Source organism: Aquarana catesbeiana, linkage group LG12 (assembly GCF_042186555.1).
Source record: "Aquarana catesbeiana isolate 2022-GZ linkage group LG12, ASM4218655v1, whole genome shotgun sequence".
Lineage (NCBI taxonomy): Eukaryota > Metazoa > Chordata > Amphibia > Anura > Ranidae > Aquarana > Aquarana catesbeiana.
Window position 1 is genome coordinate 216,129,799 of NC_133335.1, and position 26,808 is coordinate 216,156,606.

At 42.0% G+C, this 26,808-nt stretch overlaps 1 protein-coding gene across 1 annotated transcript in view; it reads right to left on the bottom strand.

Annotated features, from left to right (window-relative positions):
- TOM1L1 (target of myb1 like 1 membrane trafficking protein) overlaps nucleotides 1–26,808 on the bottom strand; it is a 137,079-nt gene that overhangs the window by 38,867 nt on the left and 71,404 nt on the right. The window contains exons 6-10 of the mRNA XM_073606686.1: nucleotides 16,541–16,621; nucleotides 13,240–13,356; nucleotides 11,355–11,488; nucleotides 4,952–5,012; nucleotides 2,764–2,923 (exon numbers count right to left, since the gene is read on the bottom strand). Of these exons, the coding sequence (XP_073462787.1) occupies nucleotides 2,764–2,923; nucleotides 4,952–5,012; nucleotides 11,355–11,488; nucleotides 13,240–13,356; nucleotides 16,541–16,621 (553 nt within the window). The remainder of the gene's footprint in view (nucleotides 1–2,763; nucleotides 2,924–4,951; nucleotides 5,013–11,354; nucleotides 11,489–13,239; nucleotides 13,357–16,540; nucleotides 16,622–26,808) is intronic.

Sequence of the window (26,808 nt, forward strand, 5' to 3'; positions counted from 1 at the left end):
TGGATTGAGACTCTTCCTCTTCAGAGGATGCACCATCTACTATACCCTTGAGCACTTTTTTCGCGTTCCGTGATTTTTTGTTCACAGGCAAATAAAAAAATCTCCTCTTCCACATGCCTTTAAAACTCTGAAATGTCTTGTTTGCAAAAGTCTAATACACATGGTCGGATTTTCTGACGGGAAATGTTGGATGTGAGCTTGTTGTCGGAAAGTCCGACTGTGTGTATGCTCTATCGAACATCTGCTGTCGGACTTTCTGCCAACAAATGTTTAACAGCAGGTTCTCAAATTTTCCACCAACAAAGCTTTGTTGTCAGACAGTCCAATCGTGTGTACACAAGTCCGTTGCACAAAAGTTCACGCATGCTCGGAATCAAGCAGGAGGAGCCGCACTGGCTATTGAACTTTCTTTTTCTTGGCTCGTCGTACGTCCTGTACATCACCGCGTTCCGACATTCGTAATTGTTGGCCAACATTTGTGTGACCGTGTGTATGCAAGACAAGTTTGAGCCAACAACCTTTGAACAAAAATCCACGGTTTTGTTGGCGGAAAGTCCGATCGTGTGTACACGGCATAACGCTTGTCCTCTTATTCGATTTACTTTTTTGACTCTCCTTAGTCTTGCTCCTGCCATACACATTCAACAGAAACTCACAGAAGTGACCAATGACTTAAAACAGAGCCTAATTACTGGATTAATGAACAGATATGACTTACAGTCCCATGACAATGACAACACCAGGCCTGTTTTTTAATTCACATGGCCAAAAGCCCAAGTTCAAAATCCTTCCAGCTCACTGCCGAGGATCCGCACGCTCCTAAGAAGTGGGTGAAACTGAAATAAATGTCAGTATTGATTTTTCTTTACAAAGTTTTACCCCTGGACTTTGTTTATCAAGTAGATACACGCACAGGAGAAGATGGAGAGCCAGTCAGCACGTTGCACAGTGAAAGATAGATGTGTGCATTTACATTAAGGTCATTCTGCTTCAGCGCTCATTCAGATAGATCGATAGCGGTGCGCGCGGCTAGGGGGAAAACACACACAGGACATCATGAAGAATTTCAACAGTCCCGATGCATTTTTCATTAAAGTGGAATACTAGCTTATATCAGGTTGATGCTAAACAATACCAAGGTGATGAAAGCGGCGTTTTGCATTGCGTAAGCTGTTAAGCATATGAAAGCCGTTGGCAGAGACAAGATGAATTGCGCACCAAGGACCCGTTTGTCATTGTTCCCTGCAGCCTTGAAGTCATCCACTTCTGCCCCTCACCATAAACTGTACTAATGATGTAAAAGTCACCCTAGCGCTGACAGTACGGATATATTGCTTATTTGTGAAGGATAAAATTGCAAGGTTTCTGCTTAAAAAACTTTAAACAAAGGGTCCTTACTGCCTGCTCGCCAACATGTAGGAGAAACTAGAATTGAAACAGCTGTATCCTGCAGAGAGTGAAATCTTCAACTATAAAAAGTTTAGAGCAGATTGGATAGATCTATTGTATAGGTAAAAAGGTTCAAAATCTCCATGGGATGAGAATTTTAGCTAGAATACAAAAAAAAAAGGCAATAGCAACACCTCAAAGACAAATTTCGTATGCACATTGGGCCAAGTCTTCAGATTCACGTTCTTTGATTGGAAGCTGGCTCTTGCTGAGAATATAGTCTATATCTAAGGGTACTTGAATACACCTGCCTGTTACTGTACACCATCTATTTACTAAGGCAGGACTGTTCAGTTTATGTAGGAGTAGAAGTTGCACAAACCCAGGTCACTGCACTTAACCACTTCCCGACAGTCGTACGCATATATGCGGCCTCTCGGTGGGTGGGCTTTAACGCCGAGTGGCCACATATATGTGGCCCTATAGAAACACATCACTGTGCTGAGAGCTCGCTCCTTGCGTGCTCCCAGCACAGTAACCAGCAGGTACTGGAAATCTCCCGATGCATACTTGCGATTGGGAGCTTTGCGATCGTGTGACAGCCAAGCACAGCGGTCACATGATCGGAATGCCCGCCTCCCGGCATTTTTAACCTTCTAAAGAGCCAGGAGGCGGAAAGCGGGAAGGAGTTAATATATGTGTCTCCTTTTAGCCAGAAGAACATTTGTGAGGTCAGGTACTGGCATTGACGAGAAGATCTGGCTTACAATTGGTTAGGTGAAGGTCTTTGGACCTACCCTCAAATCTAAGGGGAGGATGTGTGATCATTAGGTTCCTTCCTCCCCTGCCTTGGTGGGGGGGGGGGTCTTCTTTTGGGAGAGCCCCCACCCAGTACACATTGGTAAGCTTCGGCTGATCATGAGGAATGGTGTCCACCAGCCCTTTTTGGTTCGGTGGACCTGAGTGTTCACCCCCAGAGAAAAAGGGGGTGGTCCAGGGAGAGATCCTTCCTCTTTGGGAGGGGACCATGACACACCCTAGCACACTTTTGTTGGTTCACTTCGGTGTTTTGTGTTTGTACACTGCACAGCGTTTCCAGGGTATAACTTCTACAAGCTTGGATGCCAAAATACCTAAAAAGTGTTTGGACTCAATTAGACTTGTTCCATGGCTACAAGAGCATATAGTATTGATTATAGGAGGTTGTTTCTAATGTGGCTCCCAACATATGAACATTTCTAAATACATTATGATGAATGGAACTAATTAATCTCAATCCCCCGTTTTACCATATTTGAATATATCTACTTATGACAAACCCCACTACTTTTTCAAAAGTGGAAACAGGAGACAAACTGTAAACTAATTATTTACCTAAAGTGTGAACAGGTTGTGGAGCGATGACTGACACAGGAGCGTTGGCAGTGGCAGTAGGTGGTGGGTATCCATTAATAGAGTTGTGGGCGCTGGGCAGGGGGTCAAGGTTCAGTTCAACCAACTCACTTGAAGGAGCTGACGGCTGATTGCTGTTAAACTGAAATTAAAAAAAAAAAAAAAAAAAGTTTCTGTAAAATAACCTTTGAGGAATTGAGGTTTCCCCATTTCACTTGGTACAATTCAACATTTTATTTTTAAAAAACATAGAATAAATCTGTATAAATACTCATTCTTTTGACATATTTTTTCTGTTTCTATTTTTTTTGTCTTATTTGTAAAAGTTGCATTCTGTAGTGAATAAAAATTCTCTGATTTTCAAATTGTGGAAGACCAGTAGTTTTGGATAAAGGAATGGTTTCCTTGGGGCTGCTCAATGTCCTAAAAAATGTGGAGTGAACCCCTTGGCGGTACTATACATTACACTGGTTTGGTGGAGAAATCGTTGGTTCCTTTTAGCCCACATTAGCAGAGCTGGTCTGGTTATACTTTCTTATCAGATTCTATTGAAATTGGCCACATTTACAAAGCTGTGAATTTTACCAAAAAAACTTCTGCATGATTAGCTCTAAACCTATAAAAGTGAAGAATAATGCCCCGTACACACGATCGGACATTCCGACAACAAAATCCATGGATTTTTTCCAACGGATGTTGGCTCAAACTTGTCTTGCATACACACGGTCACACAAATCTTGTCGGAAATTCCGAACGTCAAGAACGCGGTGACGCACGACGAGCCGAGTAAAATTAAGTTCAATAGCCAGTGCGGCTCTTCTGCTTGATTCCAAGCATGCGTGGAACTTTGTGCATCGGAATTGTGTACACACGATCGGAATTTACGACAACGGATTTTGTTGTCGGAAAATTTGAGATCCAGATCTCAAATTTTGTGTGATGGAAATTCCGACGGAAAATGTCCGATGGAGCCTACACACATCGGAATTTCCGACAACAAGCTCCCATCGAACATTTTCCGTCGGAAAATCCGACCGTGTGTACGGGGCATAAGTTTAAAGTGGAGTTCCACCCACTTTTACAACTCTTCAGCATCCCTCACTAAACTGTGCACTGTAAACGAATTGGATATTTTTGAATTTTTTTTCTTAGCACCTACTGTATATTTGCTGTATTCATTTTTCACTTCCTCCTCCCTGGCCGTTGCCCATCGCATCATTTCCTGTTTGCAATGCCTTCTGGGAAGGGGCGGCAACTTCCTCTGACACTGACGTTGCTATGGAAACCTGACCTGAAACCTATTACACTGCTTGTGCTGCACTGAGCATGTGCGAGATCTGCAAGGATGAGATCCAGGAAGAAATACAGTCTGGCTTCAGATGCCCACACTTAAGATGGCCACGGCCTGCTGTAAATTTATAAAATAACAAACTACTGCTATAAACTAACAAAACAGACCTTAGTTTACAGACTAACTTTACTAGAATACATTAAGCTTGTGTATTATAGGGGTATTTTTATTTAAAAAGTATCACTGCGGCCTGAACACCACTTTAGAATAGAAGTCTTCTCTAAATAATCACACCTTTTTAAAATAGAACTAAATCCCAAACGTTTTTTTTTTCATTTTGGATAGAGTAAGGAAGGGTTATAACCTCTGTCAGGTTGTTGTTTTTTTGCCCTCTGCGTCCTATTGGGGAGTTTTCCCTTTACTTCCTGTCCTAAAGTCAAAACAGGAGTGAGAGGAAATCCCTCCAAAGTGAGGCAATCCCTTGGTTGTCACCAGAACAAGTGTCCCCATTATGATTTTCATTTACTTTTAATGGTAATGGAAATAGGAAATCCTAAAATAGTGTTGCCATTACAAGAAAGAGATATAGACAATATTTGGTGGAATTTGAATGAAACGAAAATTAACATTTAAAACATTAGATTTCAAAATAGATTTTATGAATATATATATATATATATATATATATATATATATATATATATATATATATATATATATATATAGTTTTCTCTTTCTTTTTTTTTTTTTTTTTTTTATTTGATTGAATGCCTTTCTCTAAATAATTGTGAGAATTAAGAAACCTGCAATGTAATCAGTTCTAAGCCAAATGCCTGTATTGTCTTGTCCTTAATAGATCTTTGTTATGCGTCATCTTACCGTTGCTGTACCATCCTGTTTTATGTCATTTCTTGACTGGCTGGTTCTAGTGCGAGAAAATCTGAGAAAAGAACATGATCAAAGTAAATATCACTGAAGGAATACAACTCCTACGCTTGAGCGTGATGGTTTTAACATAACAGAGTGTTGCCAGGGTATATATAATTAGAACGGGCATCATGTTAAAAAAAAAGCATAAGACCAGCATACCTAGAAGTAGTTCTTTAACCACTTCAGTACAGGGCACTTTTACTCCCTTCCTGCCCAGGCCAATTTTCAGCTTTCAGCACTGTCAACATTGAATGACAATTGCACGGTCATGCAACTCTGTACCCAAAGGAAATTTAGGTGGTGTTTAAATCGCCACTGGGTTACCAAAAATTTTGAAAAAAAAAAGGTTTTCTTAATTTCTGTCAGAATATTTTGTAAATGAGAAATTTTTTTCCTTCACTGATGTGTGCTGATGAGGCGGCACTGATAGGCTGCACTGATGAGACGGCACTCATGGGCATTGATGAGATGGAGCTTATGGGCATTGATGAGACGGCACTGATGAGGAGGCACTAATATGCCTCACTGATGGGCACTGATGGGACAGCACTTATGGCCACTGATGAGATGGCACTCATGGGCATTGATGAGATGGCACTCATGGGCATTGATGAGATGGAGCTTATGGGCACTGATGAGACAGCACTGATGAGGAGGCACTAATATGCCTCACTGATGGGCACTGATAGACGGCACTGATGGGACAGCACTTATGGGCAATGATGAGATGGCACTGATGAGGAGGCACTAACATGCCGCACTGATGGGCACTGATAGGGGGCACTGATAGGCGGCACTGATGGGTGGCACTGATGGGCACTGATAGGTGGCACTGATAGGCAGCACTGATGGGCGGTACTGATGGGCACTGAAAGTCAGCACTGATGGGCACTGAAAGTCAGCACTGATGGGCACAAATTTGCATCACTGATGGGCACAGATTGGTGTCACTGATGGGCACAGATTGGTGTAACTGATGGTCACTGACTGGCATAACTGATGGGCACTACAGGTTCAGTGCCCTGGTTACCTCTACAGTTCTCCCCTGCAAGGAGATACCACTGATCGGTTCTCCTCTCCTCACAATCTGTCAGTGTAAGGCAAGGAGAGCCGATAAACGGCACTTCCGTGTTTACATGTGATCAGCTGTGATTGGACACAGCGGATCACATGGGTAACGAGGACAAGGCGCGCCCGCGATTGCCGCGCTGCGTTCCCCTGTGGGCGCTCGAGAGCGGTGACACTAGGGTGACATCATATGACGTTGTCCCAGAATGAGAGGGGATCCTTCCTGCCGTCATTTTACTATATGGCGGGCGGGTGGGAGGAGGTTAATGTTGAAGGTGTTTGTCAGGTGGCAGTAAGCGCAAGAAGCAATGGTGATTCAGTGATAGAATTCTTGCCGCCCAGGTTCGATTCCCTCCCAATGCAATTATGGTCTCTTTGTGGTTAAAGCCCCACAGGTAGCTTGGTCCCCCCAATTTTAAGGTGTGGTTCAGTGGTAGATTTCTTGCCTACCATGCGGGGAGGCCCAGGGTTGGATTCTTGGCCAATGCAGTTATGGTCTCTTTGTGTTTATAGCCCCACAAGTAGTTCGGTCACCCCATTTCAAGCCGTGGTTTGGTGGTTGCATTCTTGCCTGCCATGTGGGGAGGTCCGGGTTCGATTCCCTGGCCAAAGCAATCATGGTCCTTTTGTGTTTATATCCCCACAGATAGCTCAGTCCCCCATTTCAGTGCTTATTTACACTTATGAGTTTATTCACACCATTCCCTGCAGGTACCATGGACATATTTGGTATTTTATGTGGCTTCCTTAGCTCTGACAAATGGCAGGACTATACCCAAACAATAGTCACACTCAGTCACCCTAATCTAATCACCATGAAATATGTCAAGGCAGATGTTGAGTGTCCACAGACACGAAGAAAAGTGTGAAAGCTTGTGAAATGACCCCCGCTCTAATCAAATTATTTGATCACTGTGGCACTATCAAGTCTGGTACATGTGTTAATTGTTCGAGTTACCCCGAGGTATGAATTGTCAAATCGCCATCCTAAAGATGTTAAAACGACCAATGATGTTGCAGAGCATCACCCCAGTTTAGAGATGGCTGTCTCGATTCTTAATTCATGGTCTCTTTTCAGTCAAGTGTAATGAGAAATGCAAAAACTCGTACATTGGAAAGACAAAATATCTTTCCAGCAAAACTAATGGCCCAACATAGGGGGGTAAACTCTGCAGGTCAGGATTCAGCAATCTCCTGAAGAAGAGGGGCATTCTTTTGAGCACAGAAAGGTACACATTTTGGACAGAGAGAACAACTGGTTTGCAAGGGTCATGAAAGACGCCATCAATGCCAAACTCAGACAGCCATCCCTAAACATATGTGGGGGCGCCTTCAATACCACCTGTCACCGCAAATCATGCTTATTTAACTTCTCTACCCTGGGGATTGGACAACAGTCCACCTTCAGCCATGTATCTCAAACATCTAACAATTGTCCCAACTTTATGGTACCATGGGTATTGGATTACATAATTGGAACAAACTTTCACATCTCCCATCCTATTCTTGGACAATCAATATTTGCCTTGACACATTCCATGGTGATCAGATTAAGGTGTTGGTGCTACTTCTGTGTCTATAAATGCTGGGATATGTTTCTGAACCCAGGAAGCTGCTTGGATAAGCTGTGAAATGTCTTCAACGTAAAAAAGCAGTTCAGTTGAATGTAACTAACTACTGCTAGCTATGCCATGACCTGGATATATGAGAAGCTTCTCAGACATAAGACCAGTATGCTGTACAGGCAGTGAAAGGACACCTTGGCCTATGTATTCAGAAGCATTGAGCTTCAGAAGACCAGTGCTTAGCTGGCTATATAAAAGCAGCTCTACTCTTAGAGCTGGATTTCTCACTGTCCACAGTTCCTATGTAGTTTTTGGACTGGAGAAGAAAAAATTAAACAAGAAAATTTAGGATAATAAAAAGGTATGAAATGGGACTAGGGTGACGGTGTGATTTTAGGTTCCTGAAAGACCTGGGGCACCTAGACTAAAATGCTTAAGGGTTTGTAGTACAGTAGAATAAGAAAATGGCTGAAACTGTTTTTCATACCTCACGACTGAGACTAAAAATTAAATGTATGATATTGCTTAAAAAAAGAAATAATAAATTAAGTTGACAAAATAAATGATGTTCTAAAAGTGTAATGTGCATAAATTATATCATTATTAATAAATGGGCTAATATTATTTAGTGGAAAACAAATATGCATTATGGGGTTTAGGTAACTGTAGAAACCAAGTACTTAATAAAAAACTGCCAAGTTCTGTAATTATCCACCCAACAGCCGAAGAATTGAAAGGCAAACCAATTATCCTATAATAGCCCCTATTATCTCCAAGGCGTTATGTGGTCTGTCTCTATACCTTTTAAGACTCTAGAACCTCTGAATACCTTGGTGGCACTCTCTCTTCGTCTTTGTTCCCTGTATAAGTCCAAACTTAGTTTATCTTCTCCTATTCCTCCTTGGGCAGTGATGGTGAACCTTGGCACCCCAGATGTTTTGGAACTACATTTCCCTTGATGCTCAAATACACTGCAGAGTGCATGAGCATCATGGGAAATGTAGTTCCAAAACATCTGGGGTGCCAAGGTTCGCCATCACTGTCCTAGGGCTTCCTTCTTAGGGGACCCAACTTTTAATGCCGCATTCTCTTCCCCAATAGCCTTCTCTTGGTGGCACAAAAATAATCTGACCACATTAGCTTCCCTTCAGATGGGTACAGAATTTCCCTTACTTGATCATTTACATAACCACAAGCACATCCCTCAATGAGAACTATTCAGTTATATTCAAATCAGGCATTTTTTCGTCTCTAGATAAGCATTATCGCCAACCTCCCTACCGAACTTATGAGTTTATATGAGAAGATCTGCCGAGACTCTCCCAGAGGCAAAGGTTTAATATCCGATTTATATAGCTCCTTTATTGGAATTCTTTTCTCCGACTCTTTTCCATATATGAGTAGATGGGAGACAGACGGTGACACACACTTCACCCCAGTGGATTGGGTCAACATGCTAGGCAGCTTACGTAGATGCACCAAATCACTTACAATTTTAAAGACGGCCCTCAAGCTTCCCACTAGATGGTATTATACCCCTAGACCCCTAGTAGACTTCATGCCATCTACCCTAGCGTGTCCGATATGTGTTTTAGAGGTTGCTTCTCCAGGGGCTCAGTGATACATAGATTTTGGTTTTGCGACAAGATCCAATCACTCTGGTGCAAAATCTCACATATTGCCTCTACTATCACTGGGAACACTTTGGTCTTGACCCTCCCTATGTGTCTTCTCTTTGTCCCTATTCTGGGGACTTCACACCCTGAAGAGAAGTTTATCCAAACTATATGCAATGCTACCCTTTGGGCCACAGCTTTGCATTGGAAATCCAAAATTATCCAGTTTTCTACAATTATTAATAGAATTGATTCCATCAGGCTCATGAGGAGAATTTTTTACGCTCTACAAGACAAAATTACCCTTCGTTTTCTGCCCAATGGTAGGGGATTCCAAACGACACACTTTTCTGATATGATGTATCACTATCAACCCTTAATCTACCTCTGTATGTCTATATACATCCGTTTGCACTGATATTTCCGATCTGCATTATAGTTATGCATCAAGATGCTTGTGATCTTGGTAATCTTTAGTCTAAATTGTATTTTTATTATGTATTTAGAATCTCATTGTCCTTCAAATTTATTTTGTAGATTTATGTAAGCCTCTCACTTAATTATGTTCTCACTGTAACTTAATGTCTTTGTTATGGTTGATTCTGTACTGTATTTAATTTTTTTGCAAATAGCTTGCAAACGAAAAAAAAAAAAAAAAAGAATTGAAAGGGAAAAATGCAATTACTAGTGGCGGCAACAATGGATGACCAAAATGGAAGGATCATACTTTGGATGATGGCAAAGGACACCTGGGGCACACAGTAAAAGACCTGGGGCACATGCCCTGGGTGCCAGGTCCTAGCAATGTATCTGCTATCAGATATACAATCGCCGGCCACTTTATTAGGTACACCTGTTCAATTGCTTGGTAACACAAATTGCTAATCAGCCAATCACATGGCAGCAACTCAATGCATTTAGGTATCTAGACATGGTGAAGATAACTTGCTGAAGTTCAAACCGAGCATCAGAATAGGGAAGAAAGGGGATGTACGTGACTGTGAACGTGGCATTGTTGTTGTTGCCAGACGGGCTGGTCTGAGTATTTCAAAAACTGCTGATCTACTAGGATTTTCACACACAACCATCTCTCAGGTTTACAGAGAATGGTCCGAAAAAGAGAAAATATCCAGTGAGTGGCAGTTGTGTGGAGGAAAATGCTTTGTTGATGTCAGAGGTCAGAGAAGAATAGGCAGACTGGTTTGAGATGATAAAAAGGCAACAGTAACTCAAATAACCACTCGTTACATCCAAGGTATGCAGAATACCATCTCTGAATGCACAAAACATCAAACCTTGAAGCAAATGGGTTACAGCAGCAGAAGACCACACCGGGTGCCACTCCTGTCAGCAAAGGAACAGGAAACTGAGGCTACAATTTGCACAGGCTCACCAAAATTGGACAATAGAAGATTGGAAAAACATTGCCTGATCTGATGAGTCTGGATTTCAGCTGTGACATTCAGATGGTCGGGTCAGAATTTGGTGTAAACAACATGAAAGCATGGATCCATCCTGCCTTGTATCAATGGTTCAGACTGGTGGTGTAGGGTATATTTTCTTGGCACACTTTGGGCCCCTTAGTACCAATTGAGCATTGTTAAAATGCCACGGCCTGCCTGAGTATTGTTGGTGACCATGTCCATCCCTTTATGACTACAGTGTACCCATCTTCTGATGGCTCCTTCCAGCAGGATAATGCACCATGTCACAAAGCTCAAATCATCTCACCACTGGTTTCTTCAACATGACAATGAGGTCTCTGTACTCCAATGGCCTCCACAGTCACCAGATCTCATCCAATAGAACACTTTGGAATGTGGTGGAACGGGAGAATCGCATCACAGATGTGCAGCCGACAAATCTACAGCAACTGCGTGATGTTATCATGTCACTATGGACCAAAATCTCCAAGGTGTTCCCAACACCTTGTTGAATCTATGCCACGAAGAATTAGGGCAGTTGTGAAGGCAAAAGTGGGTTCAACCCGGTACTAGCAAGGTGTACCTAATAAAGTGGCCAGTGAGTGTATATCCAGTGGTGATTAAAACTTCAAATTTCCACAAAAACATATTTTCGGAACTTTTCACATTTCCGAATTACCTGTTGTATCTCAGGAACAGATTGTTCAGGTCGTCGTTGACTTGCACCAGCTCGATGATGACCTCATCGTTTTGGACGGTTTCCACAAGCTTTAAGATCCGGGCTTGCATTTCTTGACACACTTTCTGCAGCTCCTATCAAAAAAAAAAAAAAAAATCCCAATAACAATCAGCCTTTTAATGAGTGACACGATACATACTCGGGGTGCCTTTGTTGGAGAATGTCGCCGGTTAACAGTGTTGATGTGAATTGACAATGATGTGGTCCGGAGTCTCTGCTGACAAGGCAGGTAGTGTAAATAGGATCTCAGGGTATGAATTCTGTGCGGCATTGTCATTTGTAGGGCCTCCGGGCACAGCGAGTTGGAGGAAACGGTGTAAAAGCTGAGAAAGCACTAAAACGAGCATTGATTTAAAGGCCTCCCTGAGCAGGCAGGAGTTAGTGGCGGTGCTCTGTTTTAATAAGACAGAATGAATTCGGGATTGTTACAGGATAGTCGCTGGAGATAAGCAGAGCGTGTCACCGATAGAATAAAGAAACCAGAGAGCAATGAGGGAAAGAGACAGACCGAGAAGGAGAGAGGGACAGAAAAAAAAGGAGGAAAATAGAACAAAAAAGAGGAAAATAGAACAAAAAGGAGGAAAATAGAACAAAAAAGAGGAAAATAGAATAAAAAATAGGGAAATGGAACAAAAAAGAAGAAAAATAGAACAAAAAAGAGGAAAATAGAATAAAAAGGAAGGATTATAGAACAAAAAAAAAAGGAAAATAGAACAAAAAAGCAGAAAATAGAACAAAAAAGAGGTGAATAGAACAAAAAGGAGGAAAATAGAACAAAAAAGAGGAAATTAGAAAAAAAGGAGGAAAACAGAACAAAAAAGAGGTAAATCGAACATAAAAGAGGAAAATAGAACAAAATTAGGAAAATAGAACAAAAAAGAGGAAAATAGAACAAAAGGAGGAAAATAGAACAAAAAGAGGAAAATAGAACAAAAAAGGGGAAAATAGAACAAAAAAGAAGGGGAGAAATGTTGAAAACCAATTCTGCTTTCCGCACAGGCTACATACAGCACAGTGATGGTGTTACCCCTACTTTTATATGGTAATATCTCAGTTTGCAAAGGTCTGTGGTCATTGAGGAATGTATATATAATCTATTTCTGCCCAGGCCGCATTGAAGCCTGAGTTTTGCGATTCGGCACTGCGTCGCTTTAGCTGACAATTGCGCGCTCGTGCGACGCTGCACCCAAAAAAATTAATGCCCTTTTTTCCCACAAATAGAGCTTTCTTTTGGTGGTATTTGATCAGCTCTGCGGTTTTTATTTTTTGCGCTATGAATAAAAAAAGAGCAACAATTTTGAAAGAAAAGCAATATTTTTTACTTTTTGCTATAATAAATATCCCCCAAAAATATATATAAAAAAAAACATTTTTTCCTCAGTTTAGGCCGATATGTATTCTTCTACATATTTTTGGTAAAAAAAAAAAAATCGCAATAAGTGTATATTGATTGGTTTGCGCAAAAGTTATAGCGTCTACAAAATAGGGGATAGGTTTATGGCATTTTTATTATTAATTTTTGTTTTTATTAGTAATGGCGGCGATCTGCGATTTTTATCGTGACTGCGACATTATGGCGTACATATCGGACACCTTTGACACTATTCATGAGCGCGTAAAGGCAGGTGTCCTAATACTTTTGACAATATAGTGTATGTGCAGTGCAACATGTGTGCATTAAAGCCCACTCTCATTGCTGTCGCATATATATGTTTCATGGGCAGCAAGTGGTTGGATAAAAATTTTTTTTTCTTGAGATCAGCTTTAATCAATTAATTATAGTGTCACCATAGTATGATATCCCCCAATATATAACAATATTAACCTGTAAGAGCTCCATGTCTTCTTGTACTTCAGCTCCTGGGCTGTTCTCCAACAATATGGCTGACATGACCTTCATATTCATCCTCACCACATCCAGCTCACTGTAGAGCTTTCCAATCTGTAAACATATCATAACATCATGTACAGTTATATGTAAGGAGATAAGACAAACAGGAGGGTTAGGGTTAAATGGAATGGATTTATTGTCATCGGTGTCCTCACTGGGGAGATTCACTCAGTTTCTTGGTGACCACTGTCACCACCACCATTTCTGGTGACAGTGACCACTGTCACCACCACCATTTCTTGGTGACCACTGTCACCACCACCATTTCTGGTGACGGTGACCACTGTCACCACCACCATTTCTTGGTGACCACTGCCACCACCACCATTTCTTGGTAACCACTGTCACCACCACCATTTCTTGGTGACCACTGTCACCACCACCATTTCTTGGTGACCACTGTCACCACCACCATTTCTTGGTGACCACTGCCACCACCACCATTTCTTGGTGACCACTGTCACCACCACCATTTCTTGGTGACCACTGCCACCACCACCATTTCTTGGTGACCACTGTCACCACCACCATTTCTTGGTGACCACTGTCACCACCACCATTTCTTGGTGACCACTGCCACCACCACCATTTCTTGGTGACCACTGCCACCACCACCATTTCTTGGTGACCACTGTCACCACCACCATTTCTGGTGATGGTGACCACTGTCACCACCACCATTTCTTGGTGACCACTGTCACCACCACCATTTCTGGTGATGGTGACCACTGTCACCACCACCATTTCTTGGTGACCACTGCCACCACCACCATTTCTTGGTAACCACTGCCACCACCACCATTTCTTGGTGACCACTGTCACCACCACCATTTCTTGGTGACCACTGTCACCACCACCATTTCTTGGTGACCACTGCCACCACCACCATTTCTTGGTAACCACTGCCACCACCACCATTTCTTGGTGACCACTGTCACCACCACCATTTCTTGGTGACCACTGTCACCACCACCATTTCTTGGTGACCACTGTCACCACCACCATTTCTTGGTGACCACTGCCACCACCACCATTTCTTGGTGACCACTGTCACCACCACCATTTCTTGGTGACCACTGTCACCACCACCATTTCTGGTGATGGTGACCACTATCCCCACCACCATTTCTTTATGACCACTGCCACCACCACCATTTCTTGGTGACCACTGTCACCACCACCATTTCTTGGTGACCACTGTCACCACCACCATTTCTGGTGATGGTGACCACTGTCACCACCACCATTTCTTGGTGACCACTGTCACCACCACCATTTCTGCCGACCACTGTCACTAGTTTTTGTGCAGCCAAGTACAATTTCAGACCATTGTAATGGATGGGCTGAAAATCGCACCACACTAAATCACACAGGAAGGTGAATAGGGTTCCTGCACGATTCAGGTGTGAACCGGCCCTAAATGGGACAAGGCTACATCCTTTTCCAATCAGACAGATATGAATGGATGGAAACGAATGCCATCTGTTTACGTCTGTTCTGTTTATTGTTCGTTTTGGGGAAAAAGAAAATTTTTTCAACAAAATGGTGGCTGTCTGCACATAGACACCAACTTCCAGTTGCATCAATGTGAAAGAAACGAGTAAAAAATGGCTTCACCTTCCATTTTCTACCTGTAGAGGACTCCTCAGATGTGTTTCGCCCTTTAATCAATGGTTGGCTTCTGCAACAACTAAGGCCTCATGCACACAGGATGTCAAAAACGCCTGTGCTTACAGAATCTTAGATCGTATGCTCTTCTGGGGAGAGCCTTTGTGCTGGTACACTTGTGAGAATTTATGTACAGTGGAACCTTGGTTAACGAGTAACGCGGTTAACGAGCGTTTTAAAAATCCTGACTCGGTTTGCGAATGTTGTCTCACAGAACGAGCAGAATTCAAGCTAATGGGGTATGCAGTACCGCATTTGGCCAGAGGTGCGGCGGCACCAGTGACACTCGGAACTGTTCAGAAATACTCGGAATTACTCGGAAATACTCGGAATTACTCGGAAACACTCGGAAATGCTCCGTTCCTGCGTGTTTCCGAGTCTGAGGGTTTCCGAGTTCAGCCGAGATGTCCCCGAATATTTCCGAGGCTCTCCAGCGCCCCACCACCTCTGGCCACATGCGGTATTGCATGCAATAGAAGTGAATGCGGAACAAATTATCTTTGTTTCCATTGACTTTTACAGGGAAACTCACTTTGATATGCGAGTGCTTTGTATTACAAGCATTCTCCTGGAACGGATTATGCTCGTAATCCAAGGTTCCGCTGTAGTTAATTTCCTAGCCATTGATTATTTGGCTTCTGTATAATTGGCTGATATACTGCCACCTTGTGGTTATTTTGGTTATAGCACCATCTTTTTCTGTCTTATTATCTGTGTCCCCTCCCATTCTTGTGATGTATTTCCTGTTCCTGTTCCTTCACACTGTCTTGTGGGGGATAAAGATGGCCACTTGTCTCAAGGACACGTGCTAATCTGCTCGCATCCGGGAACACATTACAGTAAAACCTTGGATTGCGGGTAACACGCGGTTCCCGAGTGTTCCGCAATACGAGCTCTTTTTAGAAAAAAATTCTGACTCGATTTGCTAGCATTGTCTCACAAGACGAGCAGGATTCAAGCCTCTGGGGTGTGCAGTACCGCATTTGGCCAGAGGTGCGGGGGGCGCCGAGTGTCTCTGAGTGTCTCCGGTGCCCCACCTCTAGCCACATGCGGTATTGCATACACTAGCAGTGATAGTGGAACAAATTATCTGAGTTTCCATTGATTCCTATGGGGAGACTCGCTTTGATATACGAGTGCTTTGGATTACAAGCATTCTTCTAGAACAAATTATGCTCGTAATCCAAGGTACTACTGTATTATGTTTTTAGCTAAAAATACCATCTTTTCTTTCATCGGCCATATTTTGTTGTCTGCTATATCTACTTCAATAAAGATCTTCGCTGATGAGAAAAATGTGTTTGGTGAGTTCATCTATCCGATAAAGACCGTCCGCTGTGATTGTATCTGCTTATTCAGGCCAGGCATAAAGGTCTCAGCGAGAAATAAGTCACTAATACAACAGTCGGAGTCGGAATAGCCTTTGTTTCCCATTTTTTAACATTATGTTATTGCTGAGATATTCATTGTATGAAGAATATTCTAGCACAATATGTCAGACACGATGATGGATGAGGCACGCTGTGTTCTGTCTTGACTTTCTTTCATACGCCTTATTATACTGTACCTGCTCAGGTGTTAATTGTTGTACTGATACATCTGGACAAGTTTTGCTGGTGGGGGCATCAGATGCACGACTTGTATTAGTCTAGAGAATTACAAAAACACACATAGTAATAGTAAAACATTACAGCTTAGCAATCTAGCCAAAACATGGAGGTGCAATTAGAGATAATGGACTTGTGCATTGTATTAGTTGTCAACTGAAAACTAGGCAAGGAAACCCCCACCCAAACCCAAAGACCAATTCATTAAATTAATTAAAGTGAATGGACATCCAACACTTTTATGGGTTTTGGATAGAATGCAAAAGGGTTAAAACCCCCTGTCAGTTTATTTTTGCTGCCTGTTTCCCCATGGGGGATATTTCTCTTTATTTTCTGTTCCAGAGACGCAACAGGAAATGTAAAAGTTGGACCAGAAGATGGGAGCCCCACACCGAAATCCCCCCAAAAAAAGGTTTTATTCCAAACATGTAGTAAACCTAATATTCAACGCATTTCGGCGGCAACATTTTGCAACCTTTATCAGGGCTTAAAGCGGAGTTCCAAGCTATTTTTAGTTTATTAAAAGTCAGCAGCTACAAAAAGTGTAGCTGCTGACTTTTAATAAACAGCTGCTCACCTGTCCCACGGTCCAGCGATGTGGCCGCACGGAGCCCCGCTCATCTCCCCCTCCTCTCCGCGGCGCTGTTATTGGAACTGTGGGCACCCGGCACTTCATGGCCGGGCGCGCACTGCACATGTGCGAGTCGCGCTGCGCTCTCGGAGTTGACAGGCAATCTTCTGGGATCTGTCACGTTTCCCAGAAGATGGCCTAGAGGGAGGGGCCGCCTAGGGGGAGAGGAGGAGTCGCCTAGGCGGCCTGAAGGCTGAACGAGGAAGTGGGACACGAAGTCACTCTCTAAAGTAGGTACCCACTCCCCCCCTCAAAAAAACGACATGCCAAATGTGGCATGTAAGGGGGCAAGGAGTGCTTAAAGTGGAAGTTCCACTTTTGGGTGGAACTCCGCTTTAAGAAAGCAGTTGTTAAGGAGCAGCTGCTGAATTTTCCAGATTTTATCTACAATTTGAGCCTTTAAAAGCCGTTCGCTTAAAGCGGAACTTCACCGCCCGAACTTCACCCAATCTGATTCTCCAATCGTCTTCGAGTCCAGGCGCCAGCATTTTGACTAAGGGAAACCAGCAGTGAAGCCTTACTGCTTCCAAACTGGCTTCCAACTGTGCATGCGCTAGCAACGCTGCCCTTTATGAATGGTCTCACAGTCTTCTGGGACCTGTAATGTGTCACCGAAGGCTGTGGGGGGGGGCTGAACTTCCACTCGGAGCACCGCTGCGATCCATCTAGGAGTGGTGGAACGGGTACCAGTCAAAATCAAATAACTGCTTCCTCCTCCTTTACATTTGGCACTTTGTTTGGGGGGGGGGGGAGCGGGTGCCTGAGTTTGAATGGTACCCGTTCCCCACTTCCAGATGGATCACAATGATCCGAGTCTTCCCAAAAAAAAAAAAAAAATATGAATGCAATCTACTCACTTGGGGGTGAACCTCTGGTGGAATCAAGGATGGAAAAGGACCTGGGGGTCCTAGTAGATGATAGGCTCAGCAATGGCATGCAATGCCAAGCTGCAGCTAACAAAGCAAACAGAATATTGGCATTAAAAAAGTGATTAACTCCAGAGATAAAATGATAATTCTCCCACTCTACAAGACTCTGGTCCGGCCGCACCTGGAGGATGCTGTCCAGTTCTGGGCACCAGTCCTCAGGAAGGATGTACTGGAAATGGAGCGAGTACAAAGAAGGGCAACAAAGCTAATATAGGGGAGGATATTAGTTATGAGGAAAGGTTGCGAGCACTGAACTTATTCTCTCTGGAGAAGAGACACTTGAGAGGGGATATGATTTCAATATACAAATACCGTACTGGTGACCCCACAATAGGGATAAAACTTTTTCACGGAAGGGATTTTAACAAGACACGTGGCCACTCATTAAAATTAGAAGAAAAGAGGTTTAACCTTAAACTACGTAGAGGCTTCTTTACTGTAAGAGTGGTAGGATGTGGAATTCCCTTCCACAGGCGGTGGTCTCAGCGGGGGAGCATCGATAGTTTCAAAAAACTATTAGATAAGCACCTGAACGACCGCAACATACAGGGATATACAATGTAATACTGACATATAATCACACACATAGGTTGGACTTGATGGACTTGTGTCTTTTTTCAACCCCACCTACTATGTAACTATGTAACTATAACATTTTGGATTTCACATCACTTTCTATCCAGGTCACAGTGGCCAATGGGACAAATACAGGCGGTGAATCTACCCAGTGGGGTTACAGACAAAAAAGTTTTGGCTTTAGATAAACTTTCATTTGTTTGTAGTTTATTTTATCAGGATATGTACAACTGTGTGCAAGAGAAAGAATATGATCAAGCTTGTCTGTTCATGTCATTGCAAAATAAACACTCGTAAATGTAATGCGTCTGAGCTACCGTTTTGGTTCCTTGGATTGCTTCCTGTAGTAATAAAAATATGATGCTATCAAGCATCGAGAGCTCATAAAAATGTTCTCATATTGGTTTTAGTACTCTACGATCCATGCAGTGAGGCACAAACATGCAGGGGTTGCTCTGGGGGAAGCCAGTTTGGGTCCCCCTTTGGCCCCCAGTAATGTTGCTCAACAGAGGTCCTTGTTCTGTGGTCATGCAGACACTTTTCCAATGTGTGTCCTCTGACCTGGGAGAGTCATTAGCCACAGAGCAGAGTCTGCTTCCTCTTCTGTTCTTCTCCAGTGGTGGGCAGCCCTCAATGATGCAAAGGATGGCCAGTTTGAGCCCCCTTTTAACCCCCTGTACTGTTGCCTAAAAAAAGGTCCTTGTTGTGTGGTCATGGAGACACTTTTCCAGTGTGTGTCCTCTGACCTGGAAGAGTCAATAGCCACAGAGCAGAGTCCACTTCCTCTACTGTTCTTCTCCAGTGTTGAGCAGTCCTCAATCCTCAATGATGCACAAGATGGTGCTTCATGGAGTGATGTCAGCACTGATCTCTGCATTATTTTTCAGTGAGCCCAAGGCAGCAAGCCACTTTCAAACACTTGGCAGAGTCTCAGTATGTCTATTGTTTTTGGGCTGCCTGTGAATGATGGCTGGATGATGTGATTCCCCCACTGGCCAATCAAGAGGCCGAAAACCTGGCACTGGGGAGAGGATGACAGCAGCCAGTGAGGGTTGTAACCCCTGCATTGCTGGAAGAAGTGCAAATAGCTTTAGTCACAGCCAAAATAAACTTCTTAGAAAACTGAAACATATTTAACAGAAGAGGTAAGCTCAAGAATAATATTCTATAATGAAGCCAATAAGGCAGATAAACAAAAAGTCCATGTAGACTGAATACTTCTGAAGCCAAGTGAAAGATAAGTAGAAGATCTAGAAAGCCAAAATGCACTTGCTCGTTCTGACAGGACACACAAGGGCATAAGAAGTAGGCAAAGCCTCTAAACGCGTCGCCATGCACACCACCTGATGCTGTGTTTAACTCGGCAGTGGTGAAGGCTTTACTCTGTGGGCTGGTTGGAGGCTTCATCCTGGTGTGCTCGCTGTAACGTGGCTTTCCCCCGGCTGTGTCCTCTTGAGCAGTCCTGCTTCTTCCTTCTCTCCCTCGGTTGCCCACGAATGGGAAGGCTGGACTGCGTTCCACAGACTAAAGATATCCTCCCCAGGCACACGAAGCTGGTCTTACATGTAAGAAGATATTATTCAATAAAGTGTCTACTGGTATTTGGAGTCCCTGTTTTTATACCAGCTTCAGAGCGACTGCTTGGCTACATTATATGGCTCCAATATAAAATATTATTCTTGGGATTACCTCTTCTGTTAAATATGTTCCAGTTTACTTGCAAATTTATTTCTGCTGTCTGTCAGGACCCAGGTCTGAACCTGCAAGCTCTGCTGTGTCTGATGATGTCTCTTCTTGCTGAGCCACATGCTGGGCAGCGCCCAGGACAATTCCTTGAATGATCTGGCCTTGAACCTGTTTTCTCTTGAACTTTGAAGCCTTTGCTCCTCCCATGAACTTCCTATTTAGCCATACCTTTGCACTTCCTGTTTGCCAGATTATTGTGCTCTTCTCCAGTCAATATCTTGCTTCACTCCTGCTGCCTTCCATATCTCCACTACTACTCGTTACCAACCCTTGGCTTGTTCCTCGGCTAAGCTTCTGTTTAATCCCAATCAGTGACCACTTGTTACTAACCTTTGGCTTGTTTACTGACTACCCTTTTGCTTGACTCCTACATGCTACTTCTGCTACTGGACTCCAACTTGCTCACCTCCTGGTGGGGTGATCCTGAGGACCACGACCTGGTACTATCATGCAGCAAAACCCATCTTCACCATCAGGAGCTCTGTTGAACACCGGTTAGTGCGTAGATTCTGCACTTTGGGTGAGCCCATATCATCTGCCAGGGTGACCTTCTGCTGTACTTATCCAGGTGGTCGGTGGGAGCCTCTCTACTGCTATAGCTACTAGTCTCTGAGTCTGACCCCTGACCGTGGCACAATGACTAGAAGTGTTTGCGCTTCTTCACAATTTTTTTTGTGCATATCATACCAGGTTCCACGGTCTCCCTTAGCAGCTTTTGCTTCTATTACCTTCTTGCAATTCATGGGTCAGAGTTTTGGCGCTGGGAAAATTCTTCCTTCCTTGCATTGCTGGAAGGTGGAGGTGAGTCTTTTTGGAGTTTAGTTCCTCCTTAATCTGCAGGAACAAGCTGTCATTTTGACAGCTCAGTCCAGGACATGGTTGGGCAATACAGAGGTGGGTAAGGCTCTTGCCCCAGCCATGCCCCTTTTCTTCACATCATGCTGCCCAAGTCACGTACCTCAGCCAGGCCCCGTGTAAAGATACACTTTAAAAATTTTCCATAAAGATCCACATTGAATTTAAATATATACAATACGAAATGCAACTTTGAAACACTGGCCAGGCAGACGCAAGCAAGTCACAAAATTCTGTTTTGTTTGCAAGAACCAGAACACAGTACCCTGTGGTCAGATCAGTAAAAGATCTATTCTGATAGGTTCATTGGTTCGCTCTCTCCTTAAATACTGCTGTGATCCATGTTTATACAGGTCTGAAAATGAAGCACTTTTCACCAGAGAAATGTTTATGGGGAAAGTTTTACATAAATATTTTGAAAAAAAAAAGTTATTTGTTCGGAAGCGCTTTTCGTTTTTTTTTTTTTTTTTTTTTTTATTCTATTCCCCGTAACTTCATAAAGTGACACAAGAGAAAAATCTTTTCATTCTGCTAAAGTATCCACTTTAAAGAATTTACTTCTTCAAATCGCAGAGCACACAGGAAGGAAAGTGCTTTAAAACATTTTATTTGGCTGTAAATCAGGAACTGCATGCGCAGAGGTACTCCGGGACTCGTACTAAAACCGCACAAGGCAAAAAACGATTTATATAAGTAAAAAGTATTACAAACGTGCAATAAATAAATATGGAGCAAACTACACATGAACTGCAATTACTGTACAAATAGTATCACAATCAAAGGAGAAGAAATTAAGAAAAAAAGCTGCAATGATAAAAACTAAAGTTAAGAAAAATTACATTTGTTAAAAAGTTACATTTAAAAAAAAGTAATAATAAAAACATTACACTCACTACTTTACATTGTAGCAAAGTGTCATTTCTTCAGTGTTGTCACATGAAAAGATAGAATATAATATTTACAAAAATGTGAGGGGTGTACTCACTCTTGTGAGATACTGTATATATATATATATATATATATATATATATATATATATAGTTTTATTCAGTTAATCTGACATTCCTTCACTCTTTGTGGGGTGAAGTACTGAGAACTCTGTCCCCTTTAGCCATTTAGCCATTATAAAAAGCTTCCACACCCTTTTATTGTTTTATTATTGGCAAGATGAAGGAGTAAGTCTCACCCCATGAGGATGTATTTATAAAAAATAATTGCACAGTAATTATAGTTCTTAATGACATTGACTGCATGTTTGGGGTCGTTGTCCTGCTGCAGAATAAATTTGGGGCCAATCACACGCCTCCCTGATGGTATAGCATGATGAATAAGTATCTGGCTGTATTTCTCAGCATTAAGGACACCATTGATCCTGACCAAATCTCCAACTCCATTTGCAGAAATGCAACCCCAAACTTGCAAGGAACCTCCACCACGCATCATTGTTGCCTGCAGACACTCATTATTGTACCGCTCTCCAGCCCTTCAGCAAACAAACTGCCTCCTGCTACAGCCAAATATTTCACATTTTGACTTATAAGTCCAGAGCATCTGCTGCCATTTTCCCGCTCCCCAGTTCCTATGTTTTCATGCATAGTTGAGACGCTTAGCCTTGTTTCCACGTTGAAGGTTTGGCTATTTGGCCGCAATTCTTCCATGAAGGCCACTTCTGGCCAAACTTCTCTGGACAGTAGATGTGTGTACCTGGGTCCCACTGGTTGCTGATGGCACTGCTGGACATCTTCTGATGTTGAAGGGAAGTGAACATGATGTGTCTTTTATCCGCTGCCTGGTTTCCTTGGCCAACCACTGCATCTACGGTCCTTAATGTTTCCCGATCAATGGTGTCCTCAATGCTGAGAAATACAGGCAGATACTTATCCAGCAGGCCATACCATCAGGGAGGTGTGTGATTGGCCCCAAATTTATTCTGCAGCAGAACAACGACCCCCAAACATACAGCCTATGTCATTAAGAACTAAATTTTGTTATCTAATCTAAAGTGATCTAAAGTGTGAAGAACAAAGGAGTCCTGGAAATGATGGTTTGGCCCCCACAGAGCCCTGATCTCAACATCAAGTCTATTTGGGATTACATTGAAGAGATAGAGGGATTTGAGGCAGCCGACATTCACGGAAGATTCGTGGTTAGCTCTTAAAGATGTTTGGAACAACCTACCTACCTATTTCCTTCAAAAAACGTGTGGAAGTATATCTAGAAGAATTGATGGTGCTTTACAGGCAGAGGGTGGTTACACCAAATATTGATGTGATTTGGATTTCTCTTCTGTTAATTTACTTTCCATTTTGTTAATTGATAAAAATAAATAAATAAATAACACTTCTATTTCTGAAATCATTCTTACTTTACTGCACTTCTCCACACCTGCCTTTTGCACAGTAATATATATATATAGTCAGGTCCATATATATTGGGACATCGACACAATTCTAATTTTTTTGGCTCTATACACCACCACAATGGATTTGAAATGAAATGAACAAGATGTGCTTTAACTGCAGACTTTCAGCTTTAATTTGAGGATATTTACATCCAAATCAGGTGAACGGTGTAGGAATTACAACAGTTTGTATATGTGCCTCCCACTTTTTAAGGAACCAAAAGTAATGGGACAATTGTCTGCTCAGCTGTTCCACGGCCAGGTGTGTGTTATTCCCTTATTTTCCCATTTACAAGGAGCAGATAAAAGATCCAGAGTTCATTTCAAGTGTGCTATTTGCATTTGCAATCTGTTGATGTCAACTCTCAATATGAGATCCAAAGAGCTGTCACTATCAGTGAAGCAAGCCATCATTAGGCTGAAAAAACAAAACAAACCCATCAGAGAGATAGCAAAAACATTAGGTGAGGCCAAATCAACTGTTTAGAACATCCTTAAAAAGAAAGAACGCACCGGTGAGCTCAGCAACACCAAAAGACCTGGAAGACCACAGAAAACAACTGTGGTGGATGACCGAAGAATTCTTTCCCTAGTGAAGAAAACACCCTTCACAACAGTTGGCCAGATCAAGAACACTCTCCAGGAGGTAGGTGTATGTGTGTTAAAGTCAACAATCAAGAGAAGACTTCACCAGAGTGAATACAGAGGGTTCACCACAAGATGTAAACCATTGGTGAGCCTCAAAAACAGGAAGGCCAGATTAGAATTTGCCAAATAACATCTAAAAAAGCCTTCGCAGTTCTGGAACAACATCCTATGAACAGATGAGACCAAGATCAACTTGTCCCAGAGTGATGGGAAGAGAAGAGTATGGAGAAGGAAAGGAACTGCTCATGATCCAAAGCATATCACCTCATCAGTGAAGCATGGTGGTGGTAGTGTCATGGCGTGGGCATGTATGGCTGCCAATGGAACTGGTTCTCTTGTATTTATTGATGATGTGACTGCTGACAAAAGCAGCAGGATGAATTCTGAAGTGTTTCGGGCAATATTATCTGCTCATATTCAGCAAAATGTTTCAGAACTCATTGGACGGCGCTTCACAGTGCAGATGGACAAACGCCCGAAGCATACTGCGAAAGCAGCCAAAGAGTTTTTTAAGGGAAAGAAGTGGAATGTTATGCAATGGCCAAGTCAATCACCTGACCTGAATCTGATTGAGCATGCATTTCACTTGCTGAAGACAAAACTGAAGGGAAAATGCCCCAAGAACAAGCAGGAACTGAAGACAGTTGCAGTAGAGGCCTGGCAGAGCATCACCAGGGATGAAACCCAGCGTCTGGTGATGTCTATGCATTCCAGACTTCAGGCTGTAATTGACTGCAAAGGATTTGCAACCAAGTTTTAAAAAGTGAAAGTTTGATGGATGATTGTTAATCTGTCCCATTACTTTTTGTCCCTTAAAAAGTGGGAGGCACATATACAAACTGTTGTAATTCCTACACCGTTCACCTGATTTGGATGTAAATACCCTCAAATTATAGTTGAAAGTCTGCAGTTAAAGCACATCTTGTTCATTTCATTTCATTTCAAATCCATTGTGGTGGTGTATAGCAGTGTTTCTCAACTCCAGTCCTCAAGGCGCCCCAACAGGTCATGTTTTCAGGATTTCCCTCAGATGAAATGGCTGTGGTAATTACTAAGGCAGTGAAACTGATCAAATCACCTGTGCAAAATAATGGAAATTCTGAAAACATGACCTGTTGGGACGCCTTGAGGACTAGAGTTGAGAAACACTGGTGTATAGAGCCAAAAAGATTAGAATTGTGTTGATGTCCCAATATTTATGGACCTGACTATATATATATATATATATATATATATATATATATATATATATATATATATATATATATATATATATACACACACTATATAATTTTTTTACCAAGTCTGCTTTGCCGTATAGATATTGGCAGACACAGAGGCGAATGTTAAGTCTCAACTACGATAAATTACTTACTGATCTAATTTTCTGCAGAAGGCTTCTACTATAAATATAGGTCTAGAAAGGTGAAGGATTTAATCCAGGAATGATTGCTGTGTGGAGATTGGGTCCTCCCAGACCGTGTTATGAGGACAGTCAATGTGCCAACAGCTGTGATTTTATTACTTTGGTGCTAAGGGCCAGTAGCTGCAATGAGCTCCAGTATACAATACACAACGAGGGATCTCTTTACCCGCGCCCACTCACCGTGATATACAGTTTTGTGGGGAAATTCTGTTTTGATGGCCTTAAAGGGATGTTCTTGCCGGGCAACCGATATGCAATATTAAACACGTTCTTATAAGAGGCAGGAACCCTGCAAAATACACATTTTCTTCTAGGAGTATTCGATTTAAGCTTTGAGCATGTGAGCTTTCTACATAAGTACTGTCTGGAACAGCATGTCTATGGATGAATCCTCATTTATAAGCCCCTCCCCTACAGTATAGCCCCACCCTCTGCACAGCTATTGATTGCGTCAGACACAGTGCAAAATTGAATGGCAGTGTGCAACATAAGGTGACAATAGTGGACAACAAAACTGTAGATTTCAACACTAGTATCCCGGCTTTGGAGTAAGCAAGAAAAAAGAGTTATAGGAAAATTATAGGCCAATATTTTAAATTTTTTTTTTAGTTAATATGTTTGAAGCTGATGTTTTATATCTTTCAGTAATTTATAGTAATTATATATATATATATATATATATATATATATATATATATATATATATATATAACAATATTTATTATTTTTATATTTTATATGTAATTACATTATAATATACAATATATATATATATATATATATATATATATATATATATATATATATATATATATATATATATATATATATATATATATATATATTTTTTTTTTTTTTAATTATTATTATTTTGACATATATATATACATATATATACCATTTACTATAGACTGCACCCACGGAAAAGGAGAAAATGATTCCTTTTCCCTAAGTGCTATGACTTTTCTAGGAGAACACGATGGAAGCTACTTCCTTTTGGACACACTGTCTCTGAT